General features: G+C 44.9%; 2 protein-coding genes across 2 annotated transcripts in view; one reads left to right on the top strand and one right to left on the bottom strand.

The window, feature by feature from the left end:
* Positions 1-8964, top strand: part of rnf13 (ring finger protein 13) — a 47630-nt gene extending 38666 nt beyond the window's left edge. The window contains exons 9-10 of the mRNA XM_084461704.1: positions 5935-6015; positions 7454-8964. Of these exons, the coding sequence (XP_084317830.1) occupies positions 5935-6015; positions 7454-7821 (449 nt within the window). The 3' untranslated portion in view covers positions 7822-8964. The remainder of the gene's footprint in view (positions 1-5934; positions 6016-7453) is intronic.
* Positions 8965-9571: 607 nt separating this feature from the next.
* LOC311307446 (profilin-2-like) lies at positions 9572-16599 on the bottom strand. The gene is made up of 3 exons (XM_084436246.1): positions 16322-16599; positions 13905-14097; positions 9572-11590 (listed from the first exon to the last, which is right to left on the bottom strand). The coding sequence occupies exons 1-3, from the start codon at positions 16448-16450 to the stop codon at positions 11493-11495; spliced, it is 420 nt and encodes a 139-aa protein (XP_084292372.1). The 5' UTR covers positions 16451-16599; the 3' UTR covers positions 9572-11492.
* Between the last annotated feature and the right edge of the window lie 535 nt (positions 16600-17134).

Here is a 17134-nt window from a genome sequence, read left to right as displayed (position 1 = left end):
AACAGAAGTTGAACCAATTGCAGCAAAATGGCTAACGTTACAGGAATCATCATTGTAACTGCTTTAGCTACTTATGTTATGGAAGCTGCTGCTAGTTGTCGTGAGCTCATGAGCTAACTGGCTATCCTGCACTTGTTGTGCTGGATTAGTATTGGAAGCATTGAAACTGATGTGTCCAGGCGACAAGACCTATCTTAATTTATCAGACATAATTTCATGTCATTTAAATTCACAGCTTTTTCAGTGGCATGACTAGCTTCCGTTCTACCAGTCCTGAACAGAAACAAGCCAGCCATGCACATATGCCAGGCTGGACCTGGCCTGGTTACTCCAAGCCAGTTGAACTTTTCAGTTCAAGTTGAGAACTCAGTTTGAAGTTGAAAGTCTTGGACCTCAGAAGGTTTCCATTTTGTGTCTCTTGCTTCTACCCCTCTCTTGACACAAAGGTCATTAAGGGTGTGTTCACACCTACACATATGATCTGATTGGAATCGGACTATCGGACCAAAAATGTTTGCTCCGCTTCGTTTGGAGAGGTGTGAACGCGTATTCGAACTCGGCCCCCAGATCAAATAACCGAACCATGGTCCGCCTAAAAAGCAAGGACTCTGTCCGCTTCAAAAGGGACCATGCTTCGGTTCGCTTTTGGTGTGAACGTGCATCAAACTATCCGTAGGACCAAAACAAAGAGCATGTCTCCTATGTGATAGGTACATGGATAAGGTCTCGTCGGCATCCATCAGGTCCCGTATTCTGCGTCGGTACCAACTCCTACGACTCCTTTGTATTGAAAAAAGCAGCGCACCTTCATTGTTTACACGCGTCCAGATTCTGTCATGCTCATATTGGGTCGCCGTTGTTATTTGGTCAGAGCACCAAATAATCACAAGTAGCGCCAGTATGGCAAATGCAATGCGCTGTTGCAGCTCCATTGTAACAGTGATTGCTCTAATTACATGCGGTTAATGATAGGGATTTTCCCTCATAATTTTTTCCCTCGTAATTTTTCTAGCCAATAGATGAGCAACCTGTACGACCGCATGACATTTGTTTACATGTGTTGGTTCGATTACACAAATGACCGTGTAACGCGAACCTGACCAAAAAAAAACTGCAACAATGTTGCAACTTCACTCATTTGGTCTGGTCCATTGGTTCGGACTTTCTGGTGTGATTGCAACCTTAGACTGTAGCATGAATTTTGCAATTCAAATTCAAATGTTTTTTCATGCCTTGTCAGAGGTTGGTGTAGCTCACACCTGCCCACCCATCTGTCCTGAGTGCTGTGTGAACACGTTTTAAAAGCCCCTTCCAGTTTCTAGTGGGAAGCCCCTGATTAAAGTCTGCTGTGCTGGGAACACCGAGGAGCTTTGGGCTGGGGTGTCTGGGTGGCGAATATTAAGTAGCCTCCTCACAGAGCTGGTAATTGGGGGGGTTTATGGTGGGACTCCTCCCTCTTAGCCGGCAATAGCTGATGCACGTGCTCTGTAGACAGCACGCTCACACTGAAGACAGAGCAGTGTGATGAATGGGCTGTGTGTCAGACCATGCTGTGAGAGACTGTGCCATGCGTGCGTGCCCCAGCTCCTCTGACTTGACAGTTTCCTCTGGGTTTACCTGAACTGAGCGGTGAAGGGAGTTCAGATGTCCAGGAAACCGCTTCCTTGCTGGCAGTGCATCGCTGTGTTCCTCTTCGCTCTGTCAGACTGTTTCGGGACACACAAATCGAGAACACCAAAGCTCTACCCAAACACCTTTTGAGCCTTGTACTGTGGAGCTATGCTAGCTTGGCCAAGAGTGGATGGCCATGTTTCACTTGAAGGACCATTGCGTCGTTTCAAAGACTTTGAGAAGAAGTGTTTTGTATGTCTTAGAGATTGACTATTGGCTCTTTTCTTGGCTGTTTTTCTCAAGGGTATATCATCACCGTATCTATTGTCTGACTCTGCCTGATGAAGCACTAGTATGCCAACCTGAACCAGGTGATCCCAGGAGGGCGAAGGAGGTCTGCCAACTCGATCTGGCACCAAGTCAAAATCGAAGGTTAACGCAGGGTAAAGCTGGCATTGGCTTTCCTGGATGGAATGGCATCCCAGACTTCCACTTGTCGGTGGCAGGAACCTACAGCCTGTCCGTTTATCTCTCTTCGTGGGAGTGATGACAACCCAGAATCATGGTGCTGCATATAAATCACTCAGCAGACCACTGCCGTCCATTGTTAACAGTGTGTGGTGCTGACACGAATGCACAGGCTTTTATTCCTTTTACACACTCACATTCTGGAGCTGGGAATATTTTTAGATGTCTGCAGCACCACAGTGGTGCGAGCGCTCACACACACACACACACACAAACACACACACACACACACACACACACACACACACAGTGCTTCTGAGACTCGTCTTCTGCTGCAGCTTCTTCCATGACCTCACTCTTCCAGCTCTCTCTCTCTCTCACTCCCGTCCTGATGTTTTGGGCAGGGTGCCTGACAAGCGTACCCAGAGGGTCGCTGTGTGTGGGAACGGTTCCTAACGGGTGCCTTCCTCAGCTAAAACTGATGCTGAGTTCAGTCACTAGGGTTTTGAATTGATCCTACTGGGTGGGGATTTCTGATGCAGAGTTGGTATAGGGTTCTGTTAATGTTGTCTGTAGCTAGAAGCAATGGCGGTGTTTTGATTGTGTGGTCCACAGTCTGTATCTTAATCTTTGTCTCACTAACATCACTAATGCTTGTGTGTCACCAACACTAAGGGCACCCGTTATCAGCTAGTTTTCACTGTAAAGTGACAACAGGAATCACACGCCACAACGATTAATACTCACCTCCCACAAGTGCCGGATTGTCAGAGTCCATTAGAGTCAACCTCCGTTCACGATAGCATCCAGTGTCCCCTGTGGGCTAGATGTGTCATCATTGTGCTACCGCTAAGCTACTGCTAGCATTTGAGTGTTGCTAGCCTCTTCGATGCCTTTCGTGCCAGTAGTAGTGCTGGGTCCACTGCATTAGCACAATCCCAATTGTCTACTAATGCAGTTATACCCCTGCAAGTGTGAATAAGCAAGCATTAGTTCCCTCTAAAGACGTTTGGGGTGGGGGGGTGACATGGTGGAGATGCTATCTGATTAGCCACCCTTGTACTGCTGCGTTGGCTATGTGCCCTACTGACTGGCAGTCTGTCTCACTGCTGGCCTACAGTGCTAATGAGGAATTTGGCAGTGGAGAGAGCTCTCCTAAGAGGTGGGTGTGGGAGGATGCATGTCTGAAGATGAGTCCCCACAGGCAGAATACATACAAGATCACAAAGGGTGTCTCAATAGTCTACAATAGCTGTGGGTTAAGGGCACAATACAATACCAGTGTCATTAGTTAACAGCAGTCTGAATTGATTGATGTGCAATAAGACCTCCGTGTTGGTATTTGTAATACTGGCCTGACTGTAGGACATCACTTTAATGTTGTCACTAAAATATTGACCTAGCATTCTAGAGCTGGGAAAGGCAGACATGGCCTAGGCCGTTATGACTAGCCCTTAACTCTTGTTGCTAGCCCTTGCATCATCCAGCTAGCTGCCTATTAAGCAATGAGTGTGCATTTTAGCTATGGTCTCTGGTTGTGATTCAGGCAGAGAGGCCCAGCTGTGTGTGTGTGGTTTCACCAGCAGACGGTGATCACAAACTAAAACCTCAGATCTGGCAGAAGAGAGCGAGGCCGGGGGAGGAACAGACAGACGGGCGATCAGAGAAAAAAAGGGAGATAATTTCCTCAGTCTCTCTTTTTTCCTCTCAAGTTCTCGAAAAGCTGCTCAGCCCGAACTGGTGCCCTGGTGCTCAGTGTGTGAGAGGCCGGGCTCTCCCTCTGACCCCTGGCCTCCAGGCTCAGGTCTCTCCCTGGGGTGCCGTGGTTGGAGGACTGGCCCATGATGAGTCACTCTGCTCCTCCCCTCTGTCCCAGCCCTCTGGCCGAGTGCTGAGTATGCACACACACACACACACACACACACACACACACACACACACACACACACACACACACAGGCACACTCACTCAGACAAAGCAGCTGCAGTGGCTCAGACACTGTTATGTGTGAGACACGAGGATGGTGACACAAGGAGCTCTCTCTCTCTAGTCACAGAATACTGGCTTCTCTGCCAGTTGCCACGGTCTTGCTGGCTCGAGCTGTAGGTAGCTGTGCAAATGCCTTTCACTCTCTCTGTCACTCACGTGCACGTACACACACACACACACACATTGGACGAGTTCAGTGGGGTAGTGAGATCCCTCCTGAGATCCAGGAATGCTGACGAGCAAAATGGAGGGCTGGCTTTTTTTTTTTATTTGCTTTTGAGCTAATGGACCCCAACTGCGATTCTGTGATGTCACAGGCCAGTATTACAACTAGGTTACTAAAGAAATCACAAATAAAGCCTGATCCACCTAATCTAAATAGCTAATAGCCTAAATGGGCTGCTCTATTTTCTAGAAATAATATAAACTACCTAGAGCTGGTTGTTGGACAAGGTTTCATAATGTACTGGGAATCATGCTTTGCCCTACTCTACTCAGACATGGTCCTGGAAATGTTCAGAGTTCCCCTTTATGTTCACATATGGTATATGCATAGCTATTGCATTAGTAACTTGGGCCTGCTAAGTTTTCCAGAAAGCCCACCTCAGGTCCTTTGATCAGCGGTGTGATCCCTTTCGTGAGAGAGGTGGACTAGAGCACGACCACGAATTACACTCAGCCGATACTCTGCTTCGTATGGACCAACACTCACTTGACATGCTCTGAATTGTTTAGAAAGGATGGATTTATGGGTCTCGCCATAGTGTGTCAGAAATTAAGATAGGAAGACTTGTCTCGGGTAATTGGCGTATAGGTGCATTGTGACTAAAGCTAATGCAGCATGTAGCCTGTTAGCAGCACACACACCCCTCGGTTTTGTGGTGTTCGGCTCCCTGTTTTTCCCTCCTCGGCGTTCAGCGTCTCAGAATAGCCCGGTGCCACAGTACAGCATTTCCTGAGTTCGCTCTCCCGAGTCCGTGGCTTTAAGGGCAGACAGAGAGAGAGAGAGTGAGAGAGAGAGAGATCCAGCTACAGAGGGAACAGCGAGACAACCCAACGAGAGGTCCAAGAAGAGAAAGACCGATATGGAGAGAGACAGAAGTGTGAGCGAGAGACAGAGAGGGAAGTTCAGAGAAGGAGGGGGAAAAAAAGAGTTTGTACGAGCTGCTGACGTCCAGTGCGAGAGAAGAAGGGGGTGGGGTGTTGGTGTGTGTGAGGGGGTGGGGTGGGGGGGGGGGGGGGTTGTGACTCCCCATCCTTATACGGTCACATGCGGCCCTGGCACTGGTACTGAGGAGCCAAGCAGGGAAGAAAACATGCTCATTTAGAGCTTAGATAAACACACCGACCGGTCAGCCCACAGGCCCTGCTCTGCCATCTCCTCCTCCTCCTCCTCCAGCGGTATAGCAGGGGAAGGGAGAGGAATGCTGTGGAATTTATAAGGGAGTGCATTCTGAAATTCCTCCGCTTTGAGAGAGGACCCTGCGTGTTTTTGTGTGTGTCCCCCCCTCCCCCCGTCAGCCCGCCCCAGCTCCAGCTCCAGAATGTCAGGACTGAAAAAGGAAATGCAGCTGGGGCTTTTTTGGCAGCCACCCTACCTGGTGGGGATGTCTGGGAGGAAGGGGTATTTTGGAAAGAGTGAAAAAGATCTAGCTAGGTCTGAGATCAATGCAAGGAAGTGAGCTGTGTGTGGACTCGTCATCTTAAGGAAACCTCAGAGAATGTCAACTTTTAGAACTTTGATTTGTGGGGCTGCAATCAGTCAATTGCTGAAATAGAGTAATATAACGTTTTGAAATTCATTTTCTGTACAGCATGGTACAAGCTTAGCACGGCTAATGATCTTCATGTCTCTTTTGACCTAGGGGATGCCTACGACGTGTGTGCCATCTGCCTGGATGATTATGAGGAAGGGGACAAGCTCAGGGTCCTGCCATGCTCTCACGGTGAGACTTGTCATCTCGTGTACCTCTGTCCTCCCCAATCCCCCCCCCCCCCCCCCAGTACCCTCTGCAGAGCACCTCCCTTATTTTTGCCCCCGCATCTACAACCCCTCTGCGCCAGTCATCATAAACACTTCCTATATTGAGTGCAGGTGTAGTACGGTTTCGTTCACCATGTAATAATGCCATAGTAGTTGTCTTAGCACGCTGTAACGACACAGTACTAACCTCAGTAGAACAACCCTGCCGGTCCATGTGATGTCTCAGCGGGAGACACCCCGCGCTGTTCCTGGAACCATGTCCACCTGCATCATCAGAGGAATCAACCCGTTGGCACCGCTTCACTTTGCTGCGTCTAACGCGATGGCGCTGCCGGTGTGTGCCACGTGTTCTTAGAGCTGTGCTCTAATTCCCGGACATCCCAGCACTGCTCTGCTTTTGTGACATTACAAAATGGGAGACCTTTGACGTTTTAGACAGCAACTCGACAACATGGAAAGTGCGTCTCTAGCAACATGTTGACTGACTCAACCCCAATTAAAAAATGACTTCTCAGAAGTCCAATTTACATTTTCAATGTTGTCTGGAGCTATTTGTATTTCACGCACAAATTCACCGTAGCCACAAAACAAAACCAATTGAGAAAAATGTTAATGTCAGTGTATTAGTCATTTGTTACCTTAGCAGCCTGAACTGCCAGTGATGTGACAGACATTTACCACCACAGAATAAATATTCACAATCCCCTCTTTGCAAGGCAATTAAGGATAAATCCTAGAGTTGAAATGCAGGGTTGCCTTTTATAGTGTGAGTAGCTATACAATGCAATCTATGCATTTTTTGCTGTTTACCATTTCCTGACCTCCCTGTCCCAGTTTTTGCAAAGGAATGGTCTAAATCCACCGTCATAACCCACCTCATTCAGTAGATAACATCCCCTCCCTGTTCTAGATTACCTTGCTTTTGTACTTTGATTTACAACCCTTTGACTTACACAAGAGTGAGGAAGTGTCAAGGACACCTATTAAAGGTGCAGTATGTAGTTTGTGATTTCTTGTTAGACTTTGTAAACTTTTTAAAAGATTTAGAAAAATAGTACCGACAAAATCCCTGCTCCTCCCTTCAGGCCTCCCTCCAACTTGGAGAAAACAAATGACACTCGCTAGGCAGGTTGACAGGCTGGTAGGACATCCAAACATTTCAAGTTGGCAACTCAATATGATTGGACGCACTTGTTACAGTCCTGCGACTGTCAACGGATTAAGGATTTATTTCATTTATAGAGCACTTTATGTATTGATTGCTGTCGGGATGTAACGAGAAATCCCCAAAATATACAAAAAGTGCTTCTGAGCCAAACTGCAGACGGCACCTTTAACCTACAGGTTGACTGTTTGACTGTGAGCTCCTGACCTTCCTGGCTTCCTCTCTTTCCCTGTAGCCTACCACAGCAAGTGTGTGGACCCCTGGCTGACCAAGACCAAGAAGACGTGTCCCGTGTGCAAACAGAAGGTGGTGCCTTCGCAGGGCGACTCGGACTCCGAGTCGGAGGATGGCGAGAGCGGCCTGGAGGAGAACGAAGAGGTGTCTGAGAGCACCCCCCTGCTGCGCTCCCTGGCCTCCACCAGCGCCCACTCCTTCGGCACCATGTCGGGCGCGTCGCGCTCAGACCCCGAGCAGGAGTCCTCCGAGTACGAGGACGGGCTGGACACCAGCGACGACAGTGAGGAGGAGGTGACCGTGGAGACGGTGGTGGTGCAGCTGCAGCAGCCAAGCTCCAACAACCATGACACCCCACGTCTGATTTGATTGGATGTTTAGACTGACAGGTTGCAAGGCCCCGCCTCCCCCCTCCCTTTACCCACTCACGGGCTCAAAGCATCAGAGACTCATGTCAGGGGCATGGCCTATAAATATGGGTGTTTCTTTTTACATTTCATGGCACCGCTTAATAAAGTATATTTTGTCTCCTCCTCTCCTCCTCCTAGTATGCAAAACACAATTATTTTTTCCCCCCAACCTGATTGAAAGGGGGTGGGGGTGCGGGCTGAGTGTAAGTCTAGAAGACAGAGAAAATGTGAGTCATCGTGTTTTGGAGCCTAATGGCGCAGATTTCAGTATCCAACACTTGTCACTGGGAGAGGAAGCTTCATTGGTCCTGTGCCTGAGCGCATGCTTTGACACAACTGAGAGTGAGAGCATTATTGTGTATATAAACTGTATAGATCACCATACATCACATCTTCGATTCTTTTGTAGCCTGCACTATCTGTATCAGAAGTTGGGGAAGCAAAATAAAAAAATAAAGTCCAAATGTAAATAAACTTCTGCTGCATAGGAGGAAGATCTAAGCACTATGCAGCATATTTTTGTGTCAAATTTTAATCGACATTTTCCATGTGAATATAGGCCTAGAGAACTTAAAAGACCACAGGACTTGGGTTTCGCCAATTTGTTTCAACCGTGCGATCCAGGGGCCAGTCGCTCTTCTCGGTGTGTGATCTTGCTGTGGATGATCTGTGACATTGATATTCACAGATGAAACGGCAAAAACCGGCTCCGGAACTTCTTTCTGCCAAACGTACGGTGTTTATCCACACTGTCACGGGTATCATCACAGCGGACATCTGTGACGCAAGAGGCAGAGGCAGTTTTCTATTCCGATAGTACCTGTGTCTACATGATGTTATGAAGAGCCTCATTTGGCTACTCAAGGCCAATCAGTGAACACATCCCTGAGATCTGAGACATCATTGGTGGATAGGTCCATGATGTATTTGGTCTGCTGCATATCACTTTAATACTGTTAGTAAGTTCTACAGATGGCTTGAACTGTTCTGTTGATAAGTCCTGTTGCCTTTCTTTTTCAGTTGATGTATTGTCCTGTTGTAAATGCTTACTCAATACCCATGTCTGTATTCTATCTAATTTCACTTCAATAAACAGCGTTTTCTTCGTCTACAGAAAACTGATGCCTTCCATCTCGTTCCGTGTTTCTCATGGTTTCCAGCTAGGATGATTTAATGAGTATTCTTCACAAAGAACTTTGACAGACCAAGACATGCACTGACACAACCTTTCAGGGAGCTATGAATCAAAATCTACCTGTAGCTTGGACTGAAAAGGGATTTTAGTACTTGCCTCTGATCACACTAGGTAAAGGCAACACCCATGACATCATGGTGATTTATTAACGCAGTCTTGTCTCCACACATGCAGGCAGCCAAACAACCTGAGCAAATTGTACCTGGAAATATTTCCTATAGGTAATTGATTACACACTGTGAAACTTAATATAGGGATGGAAGGAAACTTACACCATTTGTATAAAAGTGTAACTGGTCACAATTACCCTTATTCAGCCATATTTGGTGTGGACATTTCCCCATGTATTTTCAGTTTAACAAAGGGCATTCCTGTCAAAGAATTATGCCCCAGGCCAGTGAAGCACCAACCTCCTGACCAATTTCTGTCTAATTCTAAACGCTAACTTGGGTACATTTCCTACATGCGGAACAAGAGCAACAAGTGTCTAAAATAAGCACATACAGAAAAATGATCTGGTTGGAATAAATTTATTTGATCTGTCTGTAAACAAGGTGATAAAATCAATGTATGGCAATTCTTGGTTTATGCATATGAAATCAGATGTGTTAAAGAGACTCTCTCAGGTGTAAGAAAAGAGGCGTGGGGAAAGAAATGAACAGAAAAATCAGCAAACAAGATTTTAATCAGTACACATCCCACAAGGCCTGAACATCGGAACTGATGCTAAAACATCCCTAGAAAGTGCCAATGAAATGACTCCTTACGGGGCACCGGGTAAAAACCATTTTACACTAGCAACATATTTCTGTCTACATTATGGCACAGGATACACAGGTTTTGTATATTACGTTTCCACAAGACAACCAAAGTGTTCTTATTCCAACCAATCCCATCTCCCGTTATAATTGAGTGTAATTTCTACTTAATCTTTTTGAAGTTCTTTCCAATTGGACATTACATTAAGTACCGAGCTTGAACAGACAGTTTGATAACCATGTCTTAGGTGATGACTAGAGAACAAGGCAATTTATTCCACAGTTTTGTTTCTTTACACAGCATGGGTTTACAAATGCAGTAATTCAGTTTTAAAAAATGCAAAAAAGTTGACATAAGGAGACTTCAATGTCCTAACACCCAAACCCTCCCCTGCTCTTCCCCATAGCTTTTTAACTGTTGTCATGTGATAGTGTTTTTTATGTTAGCGTTTTTGCTTCTGCAGAAACATGAGGCTAGCAGTCATCCTTCACAATGATTTAGAGCAATTGTATAAATACCCAAAGTGTGACTAAAATTGGTCCTATGAAAAAAAAGAAAAGAAAAAAAAGAACAAACTGGACACACTCCAGATGGTTGTTGGGATAATATCTACTGTCCAAAATGGCAGCCTATTCCAAAAATAAAAAATAAAAAATATATATATTACAGGAGCTGGCAAACAATAGTTTAAGTGCCTGAGCCATTGTAACGATGGAATGTCCATGGGGTTCACGTAGTCAGCGAGGTCATGAAGAGGGCGTGGGAGGAGATTCTACCTACATCATCTGAACATCGCTGGGTTTCTTTTGCCATTAGACTCAAAAATCAATACCCAAAACAGCTAGCCTGTCAGAACTGCATCCAAGCATACACCCACCCCCGCCCCCCCACCCCCCAAGTCATCATTCAGTACAAACAAAGTAGTGTGGTTGAGGAGGGAGGGAGGGAGGGACCGGAGGGACCCGGGTGTAGTGGTTGGTTAATGGAGGTGGCTTGGGTCTCCTGTGTACTGGAGTGTCTGCTACTATGGACAAACAGGATGGAGGAGAAGGAGGGGGAGGTATAGATATTTGGCAGGAGTGACTAGGAACGGGCAGGAGTTATTAGGAACACGGACGGGGCCGGGGGAATGAAAGTAGCTTTAAGACATGCATGCAGTTTCCCCTCCTAGACATGAGGAAGACAATATGAGCTTGGTTTACCGCTCAAGTGCTCCAAAAGGCATCGGCCACTTGGGGGGGGGGGGGGGGGGGGGTATTAAACTACTGGACACCACCATATGAAATCTGTCCTTCAAAACAAAAAAGATTAGGTTTCCTTCACTTTATTTAGAGTTTTTACATTGAGCGTTTGGCCTGAATGGTGTAGGTCTTTCATAAGTACAGGTTTGTCACAATGTCCTGTTAACAACATGCTCATCTTTAACTATGGTGCAACAGTAGTGCTAGAATGGGATAAGAGAACAGTGTGAATGCATAAAGATGACTGTTGAAGGATAAGAGGGAAAAAGGGGAGATAACACAAAAAGGGGAACAAAAAATAGAGGGAGGGAAGGTAGGAGGGAGGAGGGGGTGAAGAGAAGAAAAAAAAGCAACTACCAACTATAGAACTGGAAGTACTGTGAAACGCAACAGGGTGGTATGGGTGATCTGCTAGGTGGCCGGGTAGAGGCTGCTTTAGTATCCAGACCTCCTCAGGTAATCAGCCATGTGAAACGCTTTCTTGTTGAGCTGCCCTCCGTGGACACCTTCCTTTCCCATGACTAAAACCAATGCTGGAGTACACACAAGAAAAAAAAAAAAAACAAGAACAGAAATGAACATAGTGGCGGAGCAGAAAAAAAGAGATTACTTTTTTTCCCCCTCCGCTAAACACGGGGCTACATTTGTTGAAGTCAGGGGCCTATAACCCACAGGACCCTGCACTGCTAGTAAGTAGTAACACTTCCAGGATTTTATTTCAATGGGACTGCTTGAAAGGGAAAATCTTTTGACAGCAATTTTTGTTTTGTATTTTTAAAGAGTTTTGTGTTTTTTGTGTTTTCCTTTTTTATTTGTATTTTTTAACTTTTTTTTCTTACTCCTCTCCCTCAACTACAACACATAGGCCAAGTCGAGACTAAACTAGAACCCTGAATCCCTCAAGTATTTTGCCATTGAGTATGCCTTCTTATTCAAACCGCCTCCATGGACCCCTTCTTTGCCCATTACAAGAACCAAGACTGAAAGAAAAGAGACAGAAAGGGAAATTCAGAGAAGTTGTGAAGTTAGGAGACCATTTGTAAAGGTTAAAGAAAAGGTGAGATTCCAAAACGACCAGGAAGACAGTAACGTTTAGTATGAAGGAAGACAAGAGGCACACCAGCGGCTGCACACTACAGACAACAAGCATTCATTTTCTTATCAAAGTTGCTGGTCTTAAGACACGGGGAGGAGGATGTGCACAGTTATCACTATAGCAACAAAATGGTGGCGGTGAAGAATCCAATAAGGCTGTTTCTATAGCTAAATAAAAGTACACATTCAGTGTTAAAACCATAATCTATAGCCCAGCACTTCCCTGGATCAGGAAGTGAAGCGTTTACGCCCCATTCTTATCAAGATTACAACTTCCACTTATCAGTCACCTAAATCTTACAATAGGGTATTAACACTGTATTTATCAGCAATGTAAAACTCTACTACACTTTTAGTAATGTGGGCAGTTCATTAAATGGGTTGACTTCTGTACTCTTAGATATATATATAGACACACATAGCATGCCAGCAGCAGGGAGGAATAGGAAAGTGAATGCTTATCATTACCCAAACTAATGCAACTACACATGCAGATACAGCATGCCTGTGGTACCTCTCCTCAATACATGTGAAATCCTAGTGTGCCACTAAGGAGTCTTAAATTGACAGAGACAAATCACCTGACAGTGTGCAAGAGAATAGACAAAATTGGTGATCGGGGAAAGTGTGCATTAAGTAAGGAGAAAGGAATAAACATGCAGCTCAGGGGGATTCTATTCCATCACTGGAAAGAGTGGAGAAATTTGTTCAGTTGAGAGAAGAAAGCCAGCTTGCCATGTGACATTATCTCCCACATGTAGAACAGGCAGTCATGGATCTACAGCTGCCTGGGGGTGTGGGAGAACGGGGACCATACAGGCAAGATGAACATGGCACAACTCACAGGCAACTTGTTATTCTGATTCGTTTCCTTCCATTGGCTGCTCCAGTATGAGTTTAGTGGATAATTTAGTTGGGTAAAAGTTATTCATCACGTGTACGTGCATTCGGTCTTAAAGCAATACATCGCAATATTTTGACCTTTACAAACATGTCTGGTGCTAATTCTCCAATTAGATTTACTAAAAGTAAGCTGAATCTTCCAAACAGTCTATTCAGAAAGATAAGACGGTGACAATTATTACCTTTCAAAACTCGCGCCCCCGGGACGCAGCATTCAGTCAAAGTGCGCATGTGCAACATTGTGCTTAAACAACACAGTAGTAGCCAACTATTCCGGCGTCTATGGATATCATGCGTTTATTAGCTCAATGATATCATGGTGGTGGTGAGAAAACCGAAGCGAAACATCACAGAGGAAGCCAGAAAAAGACAATCTGATAAAGTTACGACAGTGCACTTACAGAGCCTGTGGGGGCGCAGTTCCGAGAAAACGCCATGTATTGCTTTAAGTGAAACTATTACCCTCAATTAAATGAGTTTTACACTTAATTGGCTCCCTTCGTCTGGCAGACTGAAGCAGGTAAGTAGGTACTAATTTATTGATCCCTGGGGGGAAATTACAGCATATCTTTCCTTAGTTACATTCATGCCTGATTTAAGAGCCAAAATGCCTGTTTATATTAAAGTTAATAAATAATCTTTCCATGCATATTATGGGCCTTCAGATGATGGTTGTGGTTCAAATGTTTAATCTCAAACATAACTAATATTAAGATTGTTTACTTACTTACTAAATATCATATATTGAGGAAAGGTGAATATAAATACACTGTCCATGCACTACTATTATATACAGCAAAACTAATCTATGCGCTATTAAATGCAACGAGGAGAGAGACGGGATGTTACCTCTGCCGGCTCTGCCTACGGAAACGTTGTATGTTGGCTCTCCTCCTTGACTCTTTGTCCTGATGTCCATCGTCCAGTCGCCTTCGATCTGGAGGCTGTCTCTGATGACAGAGCACTTCTTTTGGCCTAGGGTCATCCCGCTGGTGAAAAAGGCCTCCCGGTCCTTTCCTACTAAGGTGTCAATTTCTTCAATCTGCGGAATTGAGGGAGTGTCACTGAACCGATCATAGCATACATTTGGCAGTGCAAGTGTTCAAAGGCAAGGTGAAAGTTCATGGTGACACAGATAAGATAGGAGTAGTGGCTGACGGACAGGAAGACAACCACCTCAGAGAATGGATATTCAGCTGAATTATTTGACAGTTAAATGTAGGTGCTCTTGAAATACATTAATGGGAAATACTTTTAATATCATCACCACTGAGGTACTCAGTATATCACCACTGCGAGCATTCCATTTCAATGGTCTATTATTCCTTCTGAATGTAAAAGGAAAATGACTAATGCCAGATGATAAACAAATAGGTGAGATTTGACATCACAAACTTCACTGTTGTGATAACACAAATATTGCGTGACCTGACCATATCTCTAATCAATCACTGTCCCATAAAAATACAACAAACATGTCTAAATGTAGGCTATGTTTTCATGCCTGATGTTAACAATGATGTGACTTAATATTCAACTCTGCTAATAATATTGAGCTCTACTGTCATGTTCTCACACCTCAGTATAGTCTGCTCAACAGCAAATTGCTTAGCCTGGGACTATGCCAGTTCAGATCCGAGCATACAATCTGATTCATGCCCTTGCAATTTGATCACGGAAAGCAAAGGGTAATTCAGTCAGATTCAACAAACAGGACTGAGAATAAAAAGGCGTCGCCCTTATACAGAACTGCACAGTCATACAAGCCCCTTTCCTTTCCTTCCGGAAAAATGGGAAATCAAAGAAAGGAATTTTGTGAGCTCATGAATCCGACTGGCCCATTTCAGCTGGCTTCGTCTCGTCGCCGCGTATGTCGTCAAAAAGAGTTCACTGCCAATATTGTGCCACATTTCCAAATATGCGCTCGGCTTCGCATGCCAAGAACGGCTGGTTTCAATTGAAGAATCCAATCATAGTACATTACACAAGTCCTAACGTTAGCTAGCTAATGTTGTTAGCCGGCCTCCTCGTGGGACTCCCTAGAACCCAGCGCGTCAAAACGCCCTCAGTGTAACGTTAGCGTGATCATGAATGGTAGCAAAGACAGTAACGTTAACGTTACCTGTACAGGTACATGCGCACGTGCATTGGCCTGCTTTTCGGTGCCAGCAAATCATTATATATATAAGCCCCGGTGTGTCATTCGTGTTATCTGGTCAATTAGCTATGGTTATGCTAGTTAGCCTTTAGCTAACCAAGTTAGCTATCCGACGATCTAACGTGCTTGTTGGTTAGCATGTGGTATTCTAAGGCAGTGTGGGCCTGACAGTTATAGACGGTGCTGCACACGCAAAACGACAGCCTAGAACATACATAAAAACTAGATTTTGCACAAAGAGCCAAAGCTCGACCATTTAACAGCTGCTTTTCATATTTACTAACGTTAGCTAACAAAATGGAGGACCCGGGACCATCGGTAGCCTACTGATGTGGCTACAAATATACATTTGACTTGAGAATCAATATTGGTGTATCTTAATCAAGTAAACCTCAATTACTACGAGTTTGCGCAAAAATGTGCTAAAATATCGGAATACTCAAACATAGATTAATGAAATAGGGAGTGGGTGCGCCATCTTGGGAAATAAGGGGTGGCAAGCAACGGTCTGATTCACCTATGCAACTACGAATACAACGAAGTGTACAAAGCCATGTCAGAATGTTATATACAGGGCTATGAGGCACCTATGTTGGATACTTATCGAATCTGGATGGCTGGCCAGATAAAATGCATTAACAAACCTCCTAAACCCCGCATTGCCGGCAGTTTTATTGACTCGTATAAGTATCCAATGAACATCCATTTCTAACGGAATGTTCTGTCCGAGAGACTCCATGCACACAATATAGGAGCTCGGTGGCTTTCGCCCCTAGCTGCTCAAAATGTTTCACCAACTCAAGTGAAAATTGCGAGGCGATCTAAATTATAAACACAACACCGCATATAACGACTGTAGCTATTCCGAGTCGATTCATCGCCAAAACTGTATAAAAAAATACTGTATTTGCTGCCTGTGTGACCAGCATTTAACCATGTGTACCAAGCGAGCAAGCTCTCCGAGCTAACGTTAACGGGATCCATTCAGTCTGCTGCTGTGGCGTCCGAGTTCGGCAAGGCCTAATTCCCAGGAAAAATAACCGGCAACATAAATCTAAATAATCCACTCAGACAAATGAAACGATTGTCATGTAAGTAATATACTTACCGATATGTTGCTAAAAGTACCACCGGGAAACGATGCCCAGACGTATTTAGCGTCCGTGTACCCAACAATGGCGGAGTCCTGGCAGCTGCCATCGGCCATCAGGTTGTCCACGTAGCCTTGCCAGGACATACTTGCGTTAGTTCAAAGGTGGAAATATATGGTTAACGTATATCACAGGTTCTCAATAAGCACTGAGGTTTGTTCAAGCTGTATTGTGGGTGATTCTGAAGTCTCCAACGATTTCCCAGCTCCGGCACGTCCCCGCTTTCTTCTGGGTATGGGCAGCGAAGAGAAGCCACTGCAACCGGTCAGTGGTTGGGTGTAGTCCTTATTCGATCACTCCGCGCAGTCGTTGTTAGGCTGGTCTTCATTGCATTTGAGCTGAGTGGCGGATGAATAAAATATTCGCTATAGATCCAGATACTGATCTGAAACGCGTGTCTGTCTTTTTGCTTTAGGCTACTTATATATTCAATCTTTTGTCAGTTCATAGTAAATGTAATTGTATGTAGATGAAACATTTTGGTCTGCGTGCGCGATTCAAATAATTGCAATTCGTTGGTTTATTGATGCCTAAAGTGTGAGCACCCTTTCAATTCCCGCCACCGGCCACGATATAAATTGAGGGCTACATTGTATCACCCATGTTCAATTGCTGATTACACTGTATGGCAGTTGTGTCACACAAAAACAGTTATGCATCGATCACATTATTTGACATATTGATATGTCATAATTTCACATAGAATATAAATTAAAGGTATTCGTTCAACCAACAAGGCAATATATTGCAGGCCAACGCTTTACGCCAAC

The sequence above is a fragment of the Borostomias antarcticus genome, assembly GCF_949987555.1.
Source record: "Borostomias antarcticus genome assembly, chromosome: 3".
NCBI lineage: Eukaryota > Metazoa > Chordata > Actinopteri > Stomiiformes > Stomiidae > Borostomias > Borostomias antarcticus.
Note: the sequence above shows the minus strand (reverse complement) of the source record. Positions and strands in the feature narration are given on the sequence as shown.

Bases quoted from the DNA above. Each gene is read 5' to 3' on its own strand.
- LOC311307446 (XM_084436246.1), bottom strand. From the start codon at position 16,450: ATGTCCTGGCAAGGCTACGTGGACAACCTGATGGCCGATGGCAGCTGC. The intron at 14,098-16,321 runs GTAAGTATATTA...TCAATTCCGCAG, and splicing joins GTACTTTTAGCAACATATCG to ATTGAAGAAATTGACACCTT. The intron at 11,591-13,904 runs GTAACATCCCGT...TGTGTACTCCAG, and splicing joins CGTAGGCAGAGCCGGCAGAG to CATTGGTTTTAGTCATGGGA.